The sequence below is a fragment of the Mercenaria mercenaria genome, unplaced genomic scaffold (assembly GCF_021730395.1).
Source record: "Mercenaria mercenaria strain notata unplaced genomic scaffold, MADL_Memer_1 contig_3136, whole genome shotgun sequence".
Taxonomy (NCBI): Eukaryota; Metazoa; Mollusca; class Bivalvia; order Venerida; family Veneridae; genus Mercenaria; species Mercenaria mercenaria.
This window is the reverse complement of record NW_026461249.1, coordinates 40,040-64,775: the sequence shown is the minus strand read 5'-3', so window position 1 is coordinate 64,775 and position 24,736 is coordinate 40,040. Positions and strand designations below refer to the sequence as shown.

Sequence of the window (24,736 nt, the reverse complement as noted above, 5' to 3'; positions counted from 1 at the left end):
AATCTTGATTTTTCAGCAAATAAAAAGATAGTGTCGTGTGCTTAATGTTTTGCTAGACTGATTTTAAAACTTTGAGCCTCACGCAATGGGAAAATCATAACTTTAATAATATTTTCGAGTAAAAGAATTTTTCTACAATGTAGATTTTAATGAAACTTTTCTCAGTTGTAAATAAACATACTGCATATAAACTGGTGAAATAAGACATATAGGTCCGTGTGCTTATTTTTGAGATATTTGACCATGATTAAAGTGAACCATGAATTTCACGCTAATTTCAAGACATTATTTTGAATTATTTAGTGTGTCAGATGTTTTAATATCATACGGTAAAAATGCTTGAAGTCATGTTAACAACTGAAGTATCTATGCTGGTTCCAGTGTATACAACTGAAGATGAGACACTCGTTCCTGTGTACACAATAGAGGATGAAGTGCTGGTGTCGACAATAGAAGTTGCTGTAGAAGAGGATATAGGTGGAGGTCTAATACCTAATTCTGCAAGAAAAAGATTTATAATTTAAAACAAATATGCATGTTATGATTTTTTTTCTTTAATGCTGAATTTGAATTAACTATTATTTTTCAAAACTTCTAGACATGACAAAAGTCAAGAAGTTAGAATACTTCTGTGTGTGTGTTCTTGTTTTTTTTTATTGCTTTATGGAAAAGTGTAATGAATTTCAAAAACAATTAATAAACAAAGCTGCCAATTTTATCCTAAAGCATACTACCTTTTCATTCAAATGCATTTTATTTTTTATTCGTGTTTTATTGGATTTTAATTTACAACAACACAGGTCGGTGTCCCTCAAAGGATCATTTCAGGCATCTTGCAGAAAGTTTTCCTCTCACGGACGACGACGGACGACGGACAAAGGGTGATCACAAAAGCTCAACTTTGAGCACGTCGTGCTCAGGTGAGCTAAAAACTGGAAAGTAAGTCAGTAGGTCAAGGTCACTGTCAAGAGATATCATATTACTTGGGGTCATAAGGTAAATATAATTAAACAGTCTTGGAAATAGGATCAGATGATTTTTAAAGTATATTTCCTATATAACTCACGTAATAACTAAGTGACCTCAGGGCGAGGCCTCTTTTAACCCTAGGGGCATAATTTGAACAAGTTTGGTAGAGGACTACTAGACAATGCATCATACCAAATATCAAAAGACTAGGTCGTTTGTTTTCAGACAAGAAGATTTGTAAAGTTTTTTCCTATATAAGTCTATATAAAACTTGGGACCCCCACGGCAGGGCCTCTTTTCAACCCAGGGGTACAATTTGAACACTTTTGTTTGAGGACCGTAAGACAATGCTAAAAACCAAATATCAAAGGTCTAAGTGTTGTGGTTTCAGAGATGAAGATTTTTTCAACTTTTTTCCTATACAAGTCTATGTAAAACTTGGGACCCCCGGGGTGGAGTCATATTTGACCTTAGGGAGATAATTTGAACAATCTTGGTAGAGGACCACTAGATAATGCTACATACCAAATATCAAATCCCTAGGCCGTGTGGTTTTGTACAAGAAGATTTTCAAAGTTTTCCCTATATAAGTCTGTACAAACCATGTGACCCCCGGGGCGGGGCCATATTTAACCCTAGGGGGATAATTTGAATTTTTTTGTAGAGAACCACTAGATGATGCTTTACACAAGATATTAATGCCCTAAGCCCTGTGGTTTTGGACAAGAAGATTTTTAAAGTTTTTCCTTTCGATTGCCATGGCAACCAAATTTCTGCATGGAATTCAATTCTTTGAACAATTTTGAAAGGGGTCCACCCAAGGATCATTCCTGTGGAGTTTGGTGTAATTCTGCAAAGTGGTTTTCAAGAAGAAGATTTCTTTAGAAAATGTTGACGGACACACGACGCACGACGGACATTGAGCGGTCACTAAAGATCACGATGATGCCAGAGTTATGCACCTTGTGTCATATGATGTGGGTGATAAGGTGGAACAACTATTTTAAGTTTGAATCAAATCCATATAATAACTAGAAGATGCTTTTGTAGAAAAGAGCATGACTCCCCCAATGCATAGTCATATAGGCAAGAAGTCAATAGGGGACAGGAGCAAAAGTGTAAGCAAGACTGGTGGCTGGATGCAATAGGAATCATCTATTTGGCATGTCCAATCATTCCACAAAGTTTCAACATTCTGGGCTAAGTGGTTCTCAAGTAATAAATTGGAAACTCTTTTCCATGTTCAAGCCCATGTAACCTTGACCTATGACTGGGTGACCCCAATATCAGTAGGGTCATCTACGCTGCATGACCAATCATCCTATGAAGTTTCAAAATTCTGGGTCAAGTAGTTCTCAAGTTACTGACCGGAAATATTTTTTCAATGTTCAGGTCCCTGAGACCTTGACCTTTAATAGAGTGACCCCCAAAATCAATAGGGGTCATCTACTATGCATCTCCAAGCATCCAATGAAGTTTCAACATTCTGAATCAAGTGGTTCTCAAGTTATTGATTGGAAATGGTTTTCAATGTTCAGGTCCTTGTGACCTTGACCTTCAACGGAATGATCCCAAACTCAATAGGGGTCATTTACTCCGCATGACCAATCATCCTATAAAGTTTCAACATTCTGGGTCAAGTAACTCTTAAGTTACTGACAGGAAATGTTTTTCCATGTTCAGGCCCCTGTGGCCTTGACCTTCAACGGAGTGACCCCAAAATCAATAGGAGTCATCTACTCTGCATGACAAATCATTCTATGAAGTTTAAAAATTCTGGGTCAAGTAGTTCTCAAGTTACTGATCTGAAATGGTTTTCCATGTTCAGGCCCCTGTAACCTTGACCTTTAATAAAGTGACCCCAAAATCAATAGGGTTTATCTACTATGCATCTCCAATCATCCTATGAAGTTTCAACATTCTGGGTCAAGTGGTTCTCAAGTTATTGATCGGAAATGATTTTTCATGTTCAGGCCCCTGTGACCTTGACGTTCAATGGAGTGACCCCAAAATCAATAGGGGTCATCTACTCTGCATGACCAATCATCCTATGAAGTTTGAACATTCTGGGTCAAGTGGTTCTCAAGTTATTGATCGGAAATGGTTTTTCATGTTCAGGCCCCCGTGATTTTGACCTTCAACGGAGTGACCCCTAAACAACAGAGGTCGTCTCCTCCATAAGTCTTGCCACTCTATGAAGTTTGAAGGTTCTAGGTCAAATGGTTCTCCAGTTATTGCTCGACGTACGTACGGACGGACGGACAGGGCAAAAACAATACGTCTCCCCCAGAGGGGGGTCAGGGTGGGAGACATAATAACTGAGGTAGAGTGAAAGTGCACCAAAACTTTAACCTGTAATTCTAAGTAACAAGAGGGCCAAGATGGCCCTAGGTCACTCAATCGAGAAACACACCATAACACACTATAACAGTGAAAAATGTTTGACCTAGTGGTTTCATGGAAAAAATATTCTGACCAATTATCATTACAATTGAAGCAAAAATCTTGAGTATAAATAAGTATTTTCATTGATTTGACCTAGTGACCTAGTTCTTGACCCCAGATGACCCATATTCGAACTTGACTTGGATTTCATCAAGGATATCATTCTGACCAAATTTCATGAAGATCAATAAAAAAAATACAGCCTCAAGGTTTTCCTTTGAATTGACTTACTGACTTAGTTTTTGACCCCAGACTACCCATATTCCAACTTGACCTAGATTTCATCAAGGCAACCATTCTGACCATATTTTATGAAACTCCAGTGTAAAATGCAGCCCCAATTGCATACACAAGTATTTTCCTTGATTTGACCTAGTGACCTAGTTTTTAAACCCAGATGACCCATATTTGAACTTGACCTAGATTTCATCAAGGCTATCATTCTGAAAAAATTCATGAAGATCAGTTGAAAACATTTAGCCTCTGTCGCATACACAATGTTTTACTTCGATTTACCCTAGTGACCTACTTTTTGACCAAGATGACCCATATTCAAACCTGACCTAGATTTCATCAAGGCAATCATTCTGACCAAATTTCATGAAGATCAATCAAGAAATACAGCCTCTATTGCATGCAGAAGGGCTTTCTTTGATTTGACCTGGTGACCTACTTTTTGACCCAAGATGACTTATAATCAAAATTAACGTAGACTTTATCAAGGCAATCATTCTGACCAAATGTCATGAAGATCAATTGAAAAATACAGCCTCTATCGCATACACAAGCTTTTTTTTATTTGACCTAGTGACCTACTTTTTTACCCAAGATGACCCATATTCAAATTGGACCTAAATTTCATCAAGGTAATCATTTTACTTTGATTTGAACTAGTCACATTATTTTTGACTTGCCTAGATTTCATCAATGTAATCATTTTGACCAAATTTCATGAATATCAATTGAAAAATATAGCCTCTATCGCATACACAAGGTTTTTCTTTTATTTGACCTAGTGACCTAGTTTTTGATCCCAGATGACCCATTTTCAATCTCAGCCTAGATTTTATTAAGGATATCATTTTGATTTAATTTCAGGAAGATCAATTGAAAAATACAGCCTCTATCGCATATACATGCTTTTATTTTGATTTGACCTAGTGACCTACATTTTGACCCCAGATGACCCATATTCAAACATGACCTAGATTTCATTAAAGCAATCATTCTGACCAAAATTCATGAAGACTAATTGAAATATACAGCCTCTATCAAAGGGTTTTCTTTGATTTAACCTAGTGACCTAGCTTTTGATCCCGGATGACCCATATTCAAACTCGGCCTAGATTTCATCATGGTTATCATTATGACCAAAATTCATGAAGATCAATTGAAAAATACAGCCTCTTTCGCATACACAAGGTTTTTCTTTGATTTTACCTAGTTTTTTTAACCTAGATGACCCATTTTGGAACTCGGCCTAGATTTTATCAAGGTAATCATTCTGACCAAAATTCACGAAGATTAATTGAAAAATACAGCCTCTATCGCATACACAAAGTTTTCCTTTGATTTGGCCTAGTGATCTAGTTTTTGACCCAGATGACCCATTTTCGAACTTGGCCTAGATTTCACCATGGTTATCATTCTGACCAAATTTCATGAAGATCAGTCGAAAAATACAGCCTCTATCGCATACACAAGCTAAATGTTGACAGACGACTGACAGACGACAGACGACGCAAGACGGACATCGAGCGATCAGAAAAACTCACCTGAGCATTGCTCATGTGAGCTAAAAAGGGGGTGATGTTGAACAACTATTTTAAGTTTGAATCAAATCCATTTAGTAATAACTGATATAGAGTGAAAGTGCATCAAAACTTTAACCTGAAATTCTAAGTAAAAGTGGGGGATTATTCATTAAATATTGGTACCAGAGTTATGGACCTTGTGTCATACGATGTGGGAGATGATGTGGAACAACTTCTTTCAGTTTGAATCAAATCCATTTATTAATAATTAAGATAGAGTGAAAGTGCATCAAAACTTTAACCTGAAATTCTAAGTGAAAAGGGGAGATAATTCATGAATTATTGGTATATGATGTGGTTGATGATGAGGAATAACTATTTTAAGTTTGAAACAAATCCATCAAGCAATTACAGATGAGAAACTAGAATGTGTCAGTAGGAAACAGGGTGTGCCCCCACTGGTACATTTGTCACAAATAAGGGGCAATAATTCAAATGTTTGCAGTCTTATCGGAGTATAGCCTCAACAAATATTTTATGAAAAGAATTCATTATTTTAGGCCATATTCTGTTTGAGCTATGAGCATCACAGACAAAAATTCAACTATTTTGGCTATTTCAAGTGCCATAACTCTGTAATAAGCACTAAGATTCTCAAGAAGAATGCCAAGTGTGCAAGGTCACATCATGATAAAGACTCAAGCAGGGTTTCGTGAATTTACATCAAATACTATTTGAGCTAGGCATATAATAAGGTGAAAATGTGATTTTTTTACTATTTCAGGGGCAGTAACTTTAAAAAGAGATCACAGAGTTATTACCATTGAGCCATTTTTGAATGTTCTAAATTTCAAGACTAGCTCAAGGTCAAAATCAAGGTCAAATTTCATTTCGGTACACAACACTGTGCAGGTTGTCCATGCATGTGGTCCAGATTTGAAAGCTGTAGCTTGAGAAATGTAAAAGTAGGTCACAAGATCAATTTCAAGGTCAAAGTTCATTTCAGTATACAAAACTATGCATGTGCTTCAAATCTGAAGGTTGCAGCTTGAGAAATGTGAAAGTAGGTATTAGGTAAAAATCAATGTCAAATTTCAATTCAGAACACAAAAATATGCATGTGGTCCAAATTCGAAGCCTGTAGCTTCAAAAATGGGAAAGTAGGTTACTAGGTCAATCCCAAAATCAAAGTTCATTTCCGTACACAAAACTATGCATGTGGTCTAAATTTGAAAGCTGTAGCTTGAGAAATGTGAAAGTAGGTACTAGGTAAAGATCACTGTCAAATTTAAATTCAGAACATAGAAATATGCATGTGGTCCAAATTCGAAGCCTGTTGCTTCAGAAATGTGAAAGTAGGTCACTAGGTCAATCTCAGGATCAAAGTTAATTTCCGTACACAAAACTATGCATGTGGTCCAAATTTGAAGGCTGTAGCTTGAGAAATGTGAAAGTAGGTCACAAGGTCAAAATCAAGGTCAAATTTCATTTCGGAACACAAAAATATGCATCTGGTCCAAATTTGAAACCTGTTTGTTATGGGTTTTTTTGTTGTTTTTTTTTGTTTTGGAGGGGGGGGGTGGGGGTGGTTAACGCCGTTTTTCAACAGTATTTCAGTCATGTAACGGCGGGCAGTTAACCTAACCAGTGTTCCTGGATTCTGCACCAGTACAAACCTGTTCTCCGCAAGTAACTGCCAACTTCCCCACATGAATTATCAGAGGTGGAGGACGAATGATTTCAGACACTATGTCTTTTATCAAATCGTCACGGAGAACATACTCCCCGCCCGGGGATCGAACTCGCGACCCCATGATCCGTAGACCAACGCTCTCCCTACCGACCTAAGCGGGCGGGCTTGAAACCTGTACCTTCAAAAATGTGAAAGTAGGTCACTAGGTCAATGTCAAGGTCAAGTATTTTTTTGTACACAAAACTATGCATGTGGTCCAAATTTGGCCGTTGCTTGAGGAATGTGAAGGTAGGTCACTAGGTCAAAATCAAGGTCAAATTTCATTTCGGAACACAAAACTATGCATGTGGTCCAAATTTGAAGCCTGTACCTTCAAAAATGTGGAAGTAGGTCACTAGGTCAATGTCAAGGTCAAAGTTTTTTCCAGTGCACAAAACTATGCATGCGGTCCAAATTTGAAGGCTGTAGCTACAGAAATGTAAAAGTAGGTCACTAGGTCAAAATCAAGGTCAACTCATGTCAAGGATCATCTTGCCACTAAAAACTATACATGTGGTCCAAATTTGAATGTTGTAGGTTATGGACAAGAAGATTTTAAAAGGTTTTCCCTATATATGTCTATAAGAACCATGTGACCACTGGGGCGTGGCCATATTTGACCCTGGGGGATAATTTGAACCAACTTAGTAGAGAACCACTAGATGATACTACATTACAAGTATCAAAGCCCTAGGCTTTGTGGTTTGGACAAGAAGATTTTCAAAGATTTTTCCTGTATAAGTCTATGTAAACCATGTGTCCCCAGGGCGGGACCATATTTGACCCTAGGGGGATAGTTTGAACAATCTTAGTAGACGACCACTAGATGATGTCACATACAAAATATCAAAGCCCTAGGCCCTGTGGTTTTGGACAAGAGGTTTTTCCCTATGTAAGTCTATATCAACCATGTAACCCCCGGGGCGGGGCCATATTTGACCCCAGGGAAATAATTTGAATCAAATTGGTAGAGGACCACTAGATAATGCTTCATACCAAATATCAAAGCCCTAGGCTCTGTGGTTTTGGACAAGAAGATTTTCAATGTTTTTCCCTAAATAAATCTTTGTAAATTATAAAAATAAACAAAGGGCCATAACTCACTCAAAAATTGTTGAACCAGTCTGATTTCCAGGGGGACAAAACTAGGATATAAAACATCATTCTGACAAAGTTTGGTCTAAATCCCCACAGTAGTTTCTGAGGAGATGCGATAACGAGAAATTGTTAATGGACAGACAGACGGACGGACGGACCACGGACGCAGAGTAATTTGACTAGCCCACCATCTGATGACGATGGGTTAAAATAGGGGATTGAGCCAGCCAAAAAATAAGAGGTAAGCAAGTTTATATCATGATAAAGACTCATGCAAGTGTTCATCCATTCATATCATATACTTTTTCAGCTAGGTGTCCCACTAGGTAAAATGTGCATTTTTGACTATTTCAGGGGCCATAACTCTAAAAATAGGGGGCGGAGGCGGACAAGAAATAAAAGGTACTAAAGTTCATATCATGATAAAGACTCATGCAAGGTTTTATCAATTTATATGTAATACGTTTTGAAATAGGTGCATCACAAGGGGAAAATGTGCATTTTTTATTATTTCAGGGGCAACAAATCTCGAAATAGGGAGCGGACCCAGATGAAAAATAGGAGGTGCGCAAGTTCATATCATGATAAAGACTGATGCAAGGTTTAATGAATTTATATTAAACACTTTTTGAGCTAAGTGCGTCACAAGTTGAAAATGTTCATTTTTTACTATTTCAGGGGCCATCATCTGGAAACAGGGGGCGGAGCCAGACGAAAAATAGGAGGTGCGCAAGTTCATATCATGAATAAAACTCATGCAAGGTTTCCTCAATCTATATCAAATAATTTTTGAGCTAGGCGCATTAAGAACTTCGGACGGACGGACGAACGCGCGGACAAGACCAAATCTATTTGCCCCCACCAGTCATCGGGGTGTGTGGGGGGGGGGGTGGGGCACAAAAAGAGAAAGTGTAAAAAAACTTTAACCAAGGTGGGGACGTGGAAGGACGCCGACGCCGGGTTAAGTAGGATAGCTCTAAATATACTTCGTATAGTCGAGCTAAAAATGCACACATGTCCATATTTGTATGACTTTTCTCTGTCATTATATCAATATGGCCCTAGGTCGCTCATCTGAGTAACACACCATAACAGTGTAAATATGTTTGACTTAGTGACCCAGTTTTTGATGCCAAATGACCCAAGGTCAAACTTGTCCGAGTTTTCAAGGAGACATTCTGACCAAGTTTTATGAAGATTGGAGCAAAAATGTAGCCTCTATAGTGTAAACAAGATTTTTCTTCGATATGACCTAGTTATTGCCCCACCCTGACCCAGTTTTTATCCCATTTGAGATTTCAAGGAGACAACTATTTTGACAAATTTTCATTAAGATTGGACCAATAATGTTGCCTCTTTAGTGTAAACAAACATTTTCTCTGATCTGACCCAGTGACCAAGTTTTTGACCCCACTTGACCCAAATTAAAATTAGTCCAAACTTTAATGGAGACAAACATTCTGACAAAGTTGCATGAAGATGGAGCAAAAAAGTGGACTCTAGAGTGTAAACAAGTTTTTCATTTGATTTGACCTAGTGACCTAGTTTACACCCAATGTGGCCCAGATTAGAAAACATCCAAAACTTCATGAAATAAACCATTCTGACCAAGTTTTATGAAGACACACAAAATATTTCTTTGATTTGACAGTGACCTAATTTGTGACCCCGGTGTATGTATATTCAACCTTGACCTAGATTTGATCAAGACAAACTGTTCAAATTCCACACGTATCCAGTGAACGAGAGCATCGCCTTGCGGGTGCTGACGCTCATCTGATCTGTTTTGTATAAAAGAAATATTGTCCTACCCATGATTTTCTAAGTCCAAAAAGGGCCATAATTCTTGCAAAAAGCAGGATGGAGTTATGTTTCTTGATGTACAGAGTCAGCTTATGATGCTGAACAACAGTTGCAAGCTTTGATAGCTTAGGAGAAAAGCTGACCTAAACATAAAACTTAAACAAGAAATCTGATATTTTCTATTTAAGTCCAAAAGGGGCCATAATTCTTGCAAAAAGCAGGATGGAGTTATGTTTCTTGCTATACAGGGTCAGCTACTGATGGTGAATGTGTTGCAAGTTTCAAAGCAATACCTTTGATAGTTTAGGAGAAAAGCTGACCTAAACATAAAACTAAAATGCAGCCCCTATTGCACACACAAGGTTTTTCTTTCATTTGACCAGGTGATCTAGTTTTTGACTCAAGATCACCATATTTGAATTTGACCCAGATTTCATCAAGAAGATCATTCTGATTGAATTTCACAAATATCCAATGAAAAATGCAGCCCCTATTGCATATACAGTTTTCCTTCGATTTGACCAGGTGACCTAGTTTTTGGCCCCAGATGGCCCATATTCGAACTTGACCCTGACCATCTTGGACATTTAAAGGACAACTGTTTATTCGGAAAAAGGAATAATATCTCGTTTTTCATTTTGAATGACCTTTCTCTTAGTGACTAGAATCCTGTGTTCTGCACATCAGTTGCCTTAGGAAAAGAAGTGATGCCAGTTTTATGAAAATCCTACAAGCAGTTTAGAAGATATTATTCAGATAGGAATAAGACCATATTGCTTTTAGCCTTGTAGTGTGACCTTGATCTTCAATACAGATACAGACTAAAGTCATGTACTCTGCACAGTGTCCTGATGGAGTAAACAATCGATGATAGTTTTATGAAAATCCTTCCAGTGGTTTAGAAAATATAGTGGCCAAATACAAGCTGCTGACTTTTGGCTTCCTAATGTGTCCTTGACTTTATTCCTAGACATGTGTATATCTTGTTATAATTATAAATAATATGAGTTATCACGCATAAACACTATAAAAGTAAGTTACGACTGAAACTGACAGAAAAGTGACAAACCTTCCTCGGCTGCTAATTTCGACTCGTCACTGTCACCACCAGATGCTCCAGACTGCTTCTCTACACTGGCTCCACTGACTGAATTAGAACTGGAACCATTCCCTGAACCAGTCTGCTGGTTCCTAGTTCCAGAGCTTTCTGCTCCTGCTGGAGTACCAGTCTGCTGGACTCCAGCCGTGGCAGTTGTTGATGTTGAACTCACAGTAGATGTGGTGGTCCCAGCACTGACTATGGATGTTGCGGCAGAAATGCTTGAAGTCGTGTTTACAATAGAAGTATCTATGCTGGTTCCAGTGTATACAATTGAAGACGAGATACTGGTTCCTGTGTACACAATAGAGGACGGAGTCCTGGTGTTGACATTAGAAGTTGCTGTAGAAAAGGACATAGGTGGAGGTCTAATGCCTAATTCTGCAAGATAAAGATTTAAAATTCAAAACAAATATGCATGTTACGATTTTTTATTGCTTTATTGAAAATTGTAATGAATTTCAAAAACAATTAATAAACAAAGCTGCCAGTTTTATCCTAAAGCACACTACATTTTGATTCAAAAACATTTAATTTTTTGTTCGTGTTTTATTGGATTTTAATTCACAACAACACAGGTCGGTGTCCCTCCAAGGATCATTTCAGGCATCTTGCAGAAAGTTTTCCTCTCATGCAAAGAGTTTGATCCAGATGAGTTTTAAACCACCACCAGTGATTAAAACACATCAAAAGGGTGGGACAGAATTTGTATGGGCAGCAAATGAACACAATGCTTATATTGCTAAACAAGTCCAAATGTTTACAAAATTTCAATACATCAAGTTCTTACAACAGCCACCAGGACCAAACATTTCACAATGTATCATAATTAAATCTTGCGTTTACAGTAACTTACCGGTGTTACTTGAATTACCATTTAATCGTCTTTCTTCAGCGTCCAGTAACCAGGTCAAAACTTGTTGGGTAGTGACCATTGCTGACCCTGTAGTAAGAAACGTCACACATTGGTATTAAACATCCTTGCATCTTAAAAAAAATTCTATCACATAATTTTATTATTTTCAGTCAGCTGTTTAATCACCCCTTTGAAAGAACATTGATCAAAATAACAATTACAATTAGGAGTATCAGTTAATAGCACATCTGCCTTCTTATTCACCTTTTTTCATCATGTTTACATTAATAGTTAGTCAAAACTTGTAGATCATACATTAAAATCGTTAATATTTAATCGGTGTTTGACGTGTTGTCCGTCTTCCTGTCTTTATTATTATTATATAATAGTCTCTATGTTAAAAAGGTACAATATATAACACAAACCTGTTTGTTGTCTAACAGCTAAGATTGCCTCCCTCGTACGTTCCGCAGAGTAGCCCATCTCACGCATGACAGCGGCAGCTTCTGTTGTCATCGGATCAGGAGGATAACGATTCTCTAAAATATCCATAAAAATAATCTCTGACTAAAACTTCAACTTCTTGACATTTATTAAAATCATTTACCCTTACCATGCTAAATTTTTGTAATGGACTGGTCCATGTTCCAATTTGGGCAGTACCATTTATCATTTGACGGGATGTTTACTGAAATTTATTGACTGAAAAGCAAACACTGCAGATGGTAAGGGTTAATCACTGAAAATTTGATCTTATGAGCTTAAAGAATTCTCTTGAACAGCTATAACTGGTAACCAAGTTTAAATTAAAGTTCTAAAATGTTTCACTACATTACACCTACGGAAAAAAAACATTTTAAAAAATATTGATAACTGAACAATCAAGTGGAATACGCCTGAATTTGGTAGAATTGAAGAAATATTATTACATACCATCCCGTCTTTGTGCAATCTCTATTTGTTGTCTCTGCTGTTCAGCCATCTACAAAACAAGTGAAATATAAAACATCATGTTTCCGCAGGGAGAAAATGACCATTACCTTCTGCTTTGAGAATATTTGCAGTATTTGGTCAAAACTTTGAAAACAATTCAGTTAACCACCTATAAATAAATACATTTGTAACAACGACATAATATTAAAGGCAAAAAAAAAACCATCTATTTCTTTACAATGATTTGCATTTTTGATGTTCTTTCTTATTAATTTTACTGTGCTTTTAGCACAGAAAGATTAATTTTACCATTTTTAGTAGAATACAACTGGAAAGTTTTGTCTCAAATTTGGGAAAAACAGATACTTTTTTCAACGGTGATTATAACCCAACAATTACTTAAACAATCCTCAAATATCAAATGAAAATATATTCATCCTCTATGCTTAGTAGGTAGATTTGTTTTGATAGTAGTGCCTTTACTTCATTACAGGCGGGCATCTGTGTAGAACCACCGACCATCCGTAAACCAGCTGGATGGCTTCCTCACATGAATAATTCAACATCCCAGGTGTGGCTCAAACCCTAATCGTGAGTGGCAAATGATTTGGTTTAGTATTTAGATGCTTGGATATGTATCCAACTTCTTGCAAGGTAGCTGAACGACTTCTTTACAACAACCTTTCTCTTTAACACAGCTTAAAGTAACAAAGTTATTTTTTTTTTAAAAACTGTACTACCTTAAACGTTTGTGAGTTAACAATGAAATATATATTCTTAAACCTTCATGGTTTTCTTTAGACTCACTCCTTCCACCCTGTTCTTCAGCAATTAACCTTTAGCATGCTGGTGACAAGTGATTCTGCGTTTGCGACCTGTGCAGACCAGAGATCAGCCTACACATCATAGTCTGCACTCTTCGCTATTCAGTTAGTAGATATTCAGTTAAAACCCCTTTGAATAATAAGTGGTACTGCCTAAATTGAAAAGCATAACTTTTTTAACACTTACATATTCTTGATGACGTCTCTGTACTGCAGCCACATATCTCTCGCCTTTCAGTTTGTTGACATATTCACAACGTGGAAACCATCTAGTATGTTCCAACATTGGATCATCTCCTATTATATATAAATCTTTGAAAAATATATAATTTGAGCGTACAAATTACTGTAACTATATATATATATATATATATATATATATATATATATATATATATATATATATATATATACTGTAACAATTTATATATAAATATATATATAAATATAAAATAAGGCATCTCATAGTAAGTATTTCTGGTCATTTCTATACCTAAAACTTAAAATCTACCATCTACCAGCTTTAATCCAGAAGTAATGTCACTATGTCCAAAGCGCATTTATTTTTATATTATTATAGAGATTATATGAAGATGTTACCTAATTCAAGTATGATTACATGGGAAAATATTGTATTCTAAGGTTGTTTTACTTTAACTTTGAAGTTCACCCCTTGCAACATTTTGGCACACGCAAAAATAACGTTTCTTTCATAAACAGAAAAAAAACAACAACATAGACAATCACAAAATAACATCAAAATAGCATATTTAATCAAATGAAATTGTAATGATGAGAAGCTATGTCCTTCAGCGAAAATACAGTTTTTTTTTCGCATGTTAAAGTTCACTGTGCAGTGCTCAGGCTTGAAACTGCTTTATAGTGGCAAAAATATCAATTTCTGTCGTCAGACACGTCGGTGACGGGCAACAATCATCCTTACCATGCTTTCTGTACATGGCGATACCTCAATAAAATAGCTATAAAATCTAACATTTTCCAAAAATAGTGCAAATAGATCAAAGTACTTGTATATTATTTTTTTTAATTATATACATTCATAAGGCTCTAGTGACATTATTTGTAAATCAAACCTCATATATGCTGCTTTCTCATGGATATGAACAACATCAGCACATGCATATTTCATGAAACTGACTCAATTCAATTAGTCAGTAATTAAAACAAAAGCTATTACTTTACAGAACAAAAGTATCCATATTAAACATTCTCTGTACAATATCGACTCAAAATGGTTTGATATCTTCACTCATTTTATCTGTTCAACTTAAGACATAAATGTAATATATAACTGGGCTTCGGATGCAGTGTGTTTACTGCCTCAAATGTCACTATCATAAGTATGAAGTTGTCCTAACTTGGAAGAATAAGTTAAAATTAACTCAGATTAAATAAATAAGGACTACAATAAATAAACAACTATATGATAACTCAGAATAGTTAGTAAATAATTAGTAACTAGGAAGACAAAGTACATGAAACTTAGTCTTTGTAATAGTCTTGACAATGGCTCATTAAATTTTGCTTCACAAGTAATGATTTTCTCATACTGCTTTGTGTAAAAGTTGAATTCAGAGGAACATTTTTCAAAACCACTTGTTTGCATTTAATACACAGGACGGAAACATATTAAGTGGCTTTTTTCCTCTGAGTTATTGAATGGCAACAGGGCAAATACTGTGAAATCATTAATATTCGTGGGAGACTTTTTTCGTGGATTTCGTGGTTGAGTCAAGCCACAAAATTTAATCCCAGCGAACAGGTAAAATTCCCATTCATTTTATGTTCAAAGTTGACATCTACGAATTCTTATCCCTACGAAATTACCGTTTTGACCAAAACCAAGAAATTTCATGCCCAACAAATTTAATAATTTTATAGTAGTAAGAAACCTGACTTGTTTAGATAGTTTCAACTTCAGTTTAGTCCAACACAAGGATCCAACTAGATGTTATCCAAAAACATCAGTTATCAACATCTATATCTGATTTCACTTCTATAAATGTTTCATAACCTGTATAATGACTGACACAGAGTGACAATAATATTCAGGTCTGTTCATTTGTTCTATGACTTACAATAGACAATAGAACTAAAACAGTACCCATTTAACCTACCTGGTTCCCAGTTTCGTAGACCTCCGAGGCAACAAAAGCAACGGGTAAAATCAGCCGAACCTGTAATATAAAAGAAAGTTATGGAGATCAGAGGTCCCGACTATAACAAGGATTATAGCTTACTGAAACAAAAACTCCCGACACATTTCATGGTTGCATCTCTTGTTTTACATTTTGCTGCTACGTTTCTATGCTATGTAAGCAAAATTCAGTTTAAAGATTTTAACTTCCCAATACAGACCTATGAACAAAGCTTAATTTGTTGAGTTATCTGACTGCATAGCAGTCAATAAAATTTGCTCATTTTGCACTGTTTACATGTCACTTCCTTGCCAGAAATACGACTTTTTGGTAATACTTTCAATTTTAAACATGAATGATACCTACCAACAAAAAAGAAACCTGCTTCTGACATCTGTCTAGGGGTTTGATCCAGGTAATCTGGCCATCCTTGGTATGAACTTACTCTAGAATCTATACTGACATAGTCTGGATGTTTGGGGTTATCGACAACCACTGTAACTGTAGGATCTGTTCTTCCTCCGGCACCAGGTGCAGGTTTAGTTTGTCGTGTCCAAGCAGCTGTTTCGGTAGATGATGATGGAGCATTGCTTTGTTGTAAACCTTCTGTTGCTCTTGAAACAGAAGGCTGTGCATCTGTGTTTTGACCAGCTCTACTTAAACCTTAAAAAGATATTCTTTTGGTTAGATGAACAAAATATTTTTTATCACATATAATTTAGATATTCTCAATTTCAAGTAAATTTACACTGGAAATAGTAACGTTATTCATTCAATAGCGAATACTATTAAAACAGTTAAGTTTTTTTATCACATGATGCATGTTATCATATACAGGTACTAGATTAACTAGATTGCTATATTTATACCTTTGATACTAGTTAAACCAAAACAGGATATTATAATTGCTGACATCAATCCAGACATGTGTGTTAACTGACATTTTCAGGAGACATAAATATTCACAAAACAACCATACTATCTTACATCATGATATGACATCATATTTTATAAATAGTATTGTTGCTTGAACATCATACTACATGATAAATGCAAAGTACTATCTGTCCTTCCTATCAGTTTCATTATTCAAAAGAAAGCTACTATGATCATGCATACAATAATGTAATTGCATGTCTGTCAACTTATTTTTTGGTAAGACATCAGGTAACTTTACATGCATGAACTCTATGGCGGTGGATAAAGCAAAATCCTACATGATAACGAATTTATCCGGGTAGCATTTAAATAATGATGAAAATATCTGAAATTCGTCCCTACACCAGACCCTCCAAGAACACGTGAATTGATGCGAAATTTTGATGATTTTGCTCAACATATGAGAATAAAATTATGGGCATATGAAAACAAACACAGACTTAGAATCAGTAGGCCCTTTTCATAAATAAACCAGAGAAAACGAACAATGTTTCGGACAATAACACTCTAGAAAACTTTCTTACGGCTACGAAAATAGAAATAGCCGATTTGCATCAGCTGTAATTAAAAAAAGGACAAAGCAAATGCCGTGAGAGCAACATACAATATAATTACAAACAGAAAGTTTAAGAAAAGAACGAAGGGGAATTTCTCCCCTCAGTTAAGATCTGCCTTAAAATCCCTAAAAAATAATAAGGACGTAGTTATTAAAAACAGCAACAAAGGAAATTCTACTGTCATTATTAGCAGAGAAAAATATATAACGGAAGGAATGAGACAATTAAATTCTAGTGTACATTACACAAAAATGACGAGGGAATTTACACCCTCAATCATCAAAGAAGTACATAACGTACTTACAAAACGAAATTTCTGAAAAATAGTTCTATTACCTAAATCCAACTTACAATCATACCATAACAATTAAACAAAATACATGCAGACCCACCCACTAAAGGAAAACCAGTTATATCGGCAAATGAGTGTCCTGTTGAAAACATATCACAATTTATTGATCAATTTCTGCAACCATTCGTGCTTCAACAAGAGACCTATATTAAGGAAACATCCGATTTTATCAGAAAAATTGAAAACAATCAGAGTACCTAAAGATTCCTTAATAATCACCCTCGACTACGAAAGTATGTATATGTACATTATACATGACGAAGCGGTCGACTTAGTCAGACGCACACTGTCACAAAACGACAGTAAATACACAATGATTAAAGGTATTAAAAGACCGTCATCGGAGTCATTCACGAAACTGTTGAATTATCTATTAAATGCAACAATTTTAAATTCAATAGAGAAAATTTCTATCAGTAATTTTCTATGAGTATTCGGTCATTACCGAAGGAACATCACGAAAGGCACATGCTGTTTTCCCGCCAAAATACGAAGAAGAAACGTCTGCTTCCCTATCTGTCAAGAAGATCCTATATTTACGCATATTCAAGCCGAATTTTAATTACGTTTCCAGCTTGACGTTTACATCTTCCGAACAGTGTACGAAAATGTATATAGTGATCTAGCACAGTTTCTACTGAAATATGGTACATGTATCGGAAGAATCATGTTGTGTCATTAAAACATAAATGTATCATGCCTTCATGCCCTGACGCCGACAAAACTTGTGATTTATGTGAACAGTCATGATTTATGGAAATTCAGTCATCCGTTTTCAAATAATAGAGTCAGTGGCGCAGTGGTTAGCAGGTTGGACTACAACGCCAGCGGTCCGGGTTCGATTCCCGGTCGCGGCTGATATCCCGACTAGTGTACAGTGCTGGGTGATATGCTTAAATTGGTACTGTTTCCATCAGTATCGGCCTAGACTGGATGCTGGGGAGGTAAATATGACACCTGCCGTGGGCTCGGCTGAAAATAAATTGTTCCATCTATTTCAGGTGGGGACTTTCGTCGACTACCCACGTCAAACAAGAAACTTTAACATTTTTTAATGATTTCACGCAGTACATGTTTTAGTTTTGTTTTTTGTTTTGGGTTTAACGCCGTTTTTCAACAGTATTTCAGCCATGTAACGGCGGGCAGTTAACCTAACCAGTGTTCCTGGATTCTGTACCAGTACACACCTGTTCTCCGCAAGTAACTGCCAACTTCCCCACATGAATGATCAGAAGTGGAGGACTAATGATTTCAGACACAATGTCGTTTATCAAATAGTCACGGAGAACATACGCCCCGCCCGAGGATCGAACTCGCGACCCCGCGATCCGTAGACAAACGCTCTTACCTACTGAGCTAAGCCGGCGGGCTACATGTTTTAGTAAAGTTCTTTTAAAGGCATTGACCTCTAGATCCCACGACAACAAAAAAGAAAAAAAACATAGATATCAAAATTATTGCTATATTTTTTAAGGTTTTAAAACTACTCTCTTGATTTGGTAGTTTAAGACAGATTAGAAACAAAAAAATCCTGTTCTAATGGTCAAAACATGACTGAACTTCAAGCGAAAATCTGGAGGCCAGTGCCTTTAAATGGCTAAACGTGAAAGTATCTTGTAATTTTTGTCTACATACTGTTTAACATATAATGGAAATAATGTAAGACTGGTTATACTTAGGAAAAGGTGTGAAATATTTCGTATGTCACATTTTTTGTTTTACTTCAGCGTGATATAGGTTTTTAAAAAGTTTTCTTTTTACGATGCTGGCTTTGTCATTAATACTTCTAACTGCAAAAATGCACTTATTTATGATAGGTCTGTCTATTATTTACATTAATCGGGGTGGGCGGTGGGGGTGCAAAATATGACTGGAAACTAACAGAAGATAAGTTCATATTGCAAATCAGATAAGCATGCAGGTATTTTAAAGAAACCGATGTTCGCGATTTTTTACAGTTTAACTTTGCAATGATGCATAAGCGATTTAACTGAAAAAATATAGTTTAAATACATGTTAAGTCACGTATTAGAAGAGAAAACATTTGCGTAATTCTGTAGTAAATATAATTGTATGCAACATTAGCGACTTCACATAATTGTAAACGAGAATGACTGCTGGGAATATTATACTGTTGGTTTTCTTAGAGATTTACACATTTGTCTGTGGAAAAAAAAAGGTTTCCGAATCGGCTAGTGCTTCACAAATATATCATAATATCTGAGGCAGATATGTCCTTAATATCGATGATGACGATATAACAATTCCGTCGGCATTGGATAATGAAATCGGTAGCATTGATTTATCAACGTATGATTTTGTGTGGAATTGCACGATGAATCTGTACGCCTGTTTTAAGTAGTCGTGGAGCATGTAAAATTCGACTAATATTAGGGAAAAACGATTTACATGCAAGAAAAATAAAACTCAATTAACGCATGTTTTCGTTTCGGCCTGCCTCGATGTCATTTAGCTACATTCTATTTCTTTTTCCTTTGTTCAGTTTTTGGTGCGTATGCGAAACAGCCATTACTAAGATACTCATACGCGCAACGTGCCAGACAGAATACACGTGCGAATGAAGGGCGGGATTAAGGACGCTGACTGCAAATTCAGCGGGAACGAGACAAAAAACGAAATATTAAATGAACATAAATAAAAGGAAAGATTATATTTCTTAGATCGGTGATGTCAAAATTACGTTCCGTGTATCGCGGTCAGATAAGTAGCGACTTGTAGTTAAAAAGGAAGGAAAATGTCCTTGCGTGAAACCCAGATAGCTGGTAGTGCGTCAATATTAATAATTTCCCAAAGTTGTTGGCTCATGAATACAGTTGAAATGGACCTAAGATATAATGCAAACGTCCAAAGCGCAACGATGCAAACAATAAGCAACGTCGATAAAACGTTGCGTTTTACGTCCAAAAATCGGAAGGACAGTTTGTCTTCAACACAATATTGTGAAAATCTAAAACAAAAGGACCCCTTTTTTATTTAACATTTCATTTGCAAATTGATCACTTGTACTGAAAATCAGACTTTTAATGAGCTTGTAGATTGTAATTGACTCATCGATGATTGTCTTGCTGACTGATTGTTTGAGTGATTGATTTATTTTTCTATTGATTGACTCTGTATGATGCCGACCTGGTGGTGGACTTTTCAGGCCCATATACGAGGGTTGACTGATTGACTGAATGAGTACTGACTGATTGATTGAATATATATATATATAATGCTCATTTATTCAGTAAATCAGTAGATTCAATACATTAATTGCATATGTTTATCAATTAATGTATTGAATCTACTGATTTACTGAATAAATGAGCATTTTGTTAATGTTTAAAAAAAAACGGAATGAAGAGAAATTATTTAAACGACTAATAGACTGATTGATGAATGGGTTGATTTGCTGATTGATTAGTTGATTACTTGACTGATTGAGTCGCTGATGTAAGAACGAACGAAAACCAATAAATGACATAATGTGAATGAACTAAACGATTACACACTGCAGTGGCACCTGCATATTTCTGCTTACGCATTCAATATCTTAATGAAAAAAAATGATGATTGATTAAAGCCTGACTGACTGATTAATCATTGATTGATTGAATGAATAAGGATGATATATGAAATAAACAATCATCAAGTGCTTTTTTGAGCATAAGAAAATGATCCTTTACTGATTGATTGATTGATAGATAGATAGATAGATAGATAGATAGATAGATAGATAGATAGATAGATTGATTGATTGATTGTTTGATTGATTGATTGATTGTTTGATTGATTTTTTTGTTCTTTGATTGATTGATTGGTCGACTGATTGGTTGACTGATTGATTGATTGATTTACGGATTGATAGATTGCATCAGCAAATAAATGTTCACGAATCACAAGAAACGAAACGTAAACAAATTAACAAAGTATTGACTCATTCCTGTGGAAGAGAATTAATAAAATACAAACAACTTAAATAATAAAAATAAAATCTGATTAAAAACTAAATAAATCATAATCAACGAAAAGATGAAAAGGGAATAAAACGAACAATGTGATGAAACTTTTCAAAATGCGATTGTATTCAAAGTGAAGTAAAAGTGACTGAATAAATAAAGCATGCTTGTTACGGAGAAAAAATTATTAACCTATATAGTTGTTCGATACTATATTTAAAATATGATACATAATGAGCACATGCTTATTCCTAAATGCTATTTCAGTGAAATTACAAAAACGTTATAGAATTGATGCTTATAACCTTCTTAACTACATACTACTCTAATATGTTTAAAAAGTTTAATACAACTATCTTATTAAAAAAAAGGGAAAAGAAATTAAAGTTAATACGAAACATAAATTGAATGTATTAAAAATGTGTCTCCGCCTATTCTGGCACATTAACATCTGGATTATATGATAAAAGGGATATTGACGGATATTTCCTACTGTGTTATCCAATGACATTAACCTAGGGCAGAAAGCTGAGACCAGATACCAAAGATATGCTCTGATTGGCCAATCACGTTGACCAATCGGGATTGACCATACAAGACAAGTTTACTTTTGAAAGGGGTAATTATCTTTTAGTTCAAACATCTTACAAACAACTGATTAAAATACACTCGCAAAGACGTTCATTTAGAGCCAGAGGCAACGCTAGCCGTAGAGGTAGTCCGACACCTTATTCCAGAGACCCTGGACTGCATCTTCCGGAGGTTACTCCGTCAGAACTCTTAAACCATGACGGCACGGACAGAGGAAAAGTGGTTGCAAAAGCGATTGATGACCAACGCCTTGCCACAGACTGGAAGACGTACTTCCAAAAGTCACTTGAAAAACGATTCTTCTTACCACGACCGACAAACTGCCATCTTGCGCCGAATAAGGAGGTTCTCTGCAGTAAAATCGACGAAGTTTTAGAAGAAACGAAGACTAAATGTAGGGAAATTATTGACCTACATCTACAGGCGTTCGAAATGGAAGCCAAGGAAAGAGAAAACAACCCCCCCCCCCCCCCCCGGAAGAAAAAGACTTGGTACGTGATATGGCGAAATTGATCCAAGAAAAGCTGGACGAAAATATGACGACGATGGTTGCTTTGATCGCTAGGACTCTGAAGAAGACAATTGCGCAACAGATGCCACAAAAATAGCCACCAGAAACTGAAATTTCTTACCCCACACTTATCGTAAGTGGGCCTCTAAGGATATTGTCACACAATAAAATATAGTCCAGACCTTGTTAAACTGTACAGAAATAAATAAACAAACAAATAAATAAATAATGAGTAAACAAATAAACAAATAAATAAACAAATAAATTAATTAATTAATAAATATGTAAGCTAATAATAAATAAATAAATAAAAACAAATAATTAAATAAGTAAATAAATAAATAAGTGAATGAATGAATGAATAAGATCTGAATGGACAAAGAAACAAGGTCAGAATAAATAGAGTAAGAATATTAAACAAAAGCTTAAATGATTATGTAAAAAGAACGAAGAAATATATAAAAAAAACCTAAAAAAAAATGACAAAATAATTTCAACATGATCACGAAGATAGATTATTTAATTTGTTACGGTTGGATTTAACGTCGCACCGACACAATTATAGGTCATATGGCGACTTTCCAGCTTTGATGGTGGAGGAAGACCCCAGGTGCCCCTCCGTGCATTATTTCATCACGAGCGGGCACCTGGGTAGAACCACCGACCTTCCGTAAGCCAGCTGGATGGCTTCCTCACATTAGATTATTTAAAGACATGCTAAAATAAAACATCCCTAGATTAATTAAACCAATAAACATAATATAGAGACGGGGCGAAATATATTTTGTTGGTGGTATAAAACATAAACAAGTGAATTTAAATAGTTTGACAAATACATATAAATCTGTCATATGGATAGTGGAATGCAACCAAAAGTGATACGCGCCATTGAAAACAGCTGAAGTTATTTTGAGAGATTTTGTTATTTCCAGGCAGTTTGATGGTGTGATATTTAGCGAGGTGGACAATTATTGAATGTGTTTCTCGTTGACGGAGATCTGGCGTGGAATAACGTTGCATGTTGGAGAAATCTGACATTAAAAGTATAGTATAGTAACAGAGTTAACTCCCTTCGCAGAACTTTTATTGACTATATACCTAGATGTACCACGTGCCGCTGAAACACCGTTTCTTTCACACATCGTGAGGATTACAATGTAAATAAACTTTCGCAACCCGGAAATAAAGTTTTTGGAAGGGCTCTGAGTATATTTTAAGGATATTTAATCTTGACATAAACTTTTTTCACTTCGGAACAAGTGTATATATGCCAGTTCGGTGTACTTCTCCTTTGTAAACTTTGATTATGACCAGTAAGCAGGATAAGGCAGCAAGAAACGGTAGAGACATAGTTAGAGACGAAGCAAGGGATTTTGTAGAGTCGGTGATGTCGTCGCAGATGATCACACAAGTGGCTAAACCTAGCACAGGCAGGAAACGTAACCTGTCTGCAAGTGATATGGACACGTTTGATATCAGCACGGTAAAGAAACCAAAAGTGATAGACATTAGTAAACATGTTACAGCCCGCCGTAATTTGTCAAACACCATGTCTCCAGAGACCAACAGTGTGATTGTGACACAAGCAGACATTCATGTAAATGGGAAGCCTACTGTTGAACATCTGTTTTCCAAACTTTCTGCCGACATGCATATGCTGTTCGGTTCACTTCGGGACAGGATAGAACAACTAGAAACTGGCCATTAACAGAAAATTACATCCAAAGTGTCGCAGATCGTTGATAAAAGGGTGAAGGCTGAGGTTGGCAAAATACGGAAGGAGACGGAAGACCAGTTGTCGGAGTTCCGTGATACTATTCGTGTAGATGTTACTTCGGTTATCAATGAGATAAATGACAAGGGGGATGACTACGATCTCATACGCCTGCTGAAGTTCCAGGGAAGGAGGATGTCACTTGCAACATTGTTGTAATTAATCTACCAGAAACATCCGGTGAAAATGTGACTAACAAAGTCAACACATTAATTAAGGATGGGTTGAAAGTGAAAGATGTATCATGTGAAAGAATCTAAGAGTGCAAACAAACCAGGTGCTGTTTTGGTGAAATTTAAATCGCATGATGATATGCGCAAAGTGATGGCTAATAAATCAAAGCTTAAAAATCAGCGCCAATATTCAAAGGTATACATC

General features: G+C 36.0%; 1 protein-coding gene across 1 annotated transcript; it reads right to left on the bottom strand.

Annotated features, from left to right (window-relative positions):
• Positions 1-328: 328 nt before the first annotated feature.
• Positions 329-23,726, bottom strand: LOC128552770 (serine-rich adhesin for platelets-like; the record flags this gene model as incomplete). The annotated part of the gene is made up of 9 exons (XM_053533833.1): positions 23,693-23,726; positions 16,039-16,335; positions 15,652-15,711; positions 13,701-13,810; positions 12,690-12,738; positions 12,182-12,295; positions 11,757-11,843; positions 10,871-11,281; positions 329-498 (listed from the first exon to the last, which is right to left on the bottom strand). Coding segments are annotated over exons 1-9 (1,332 nt in total), but the record flags the coding sequence as incomplete, so codon positions are not given.
• Between the last annotated feature and the right edge of the window lie 1,010 nt (positions 23,727-24,736).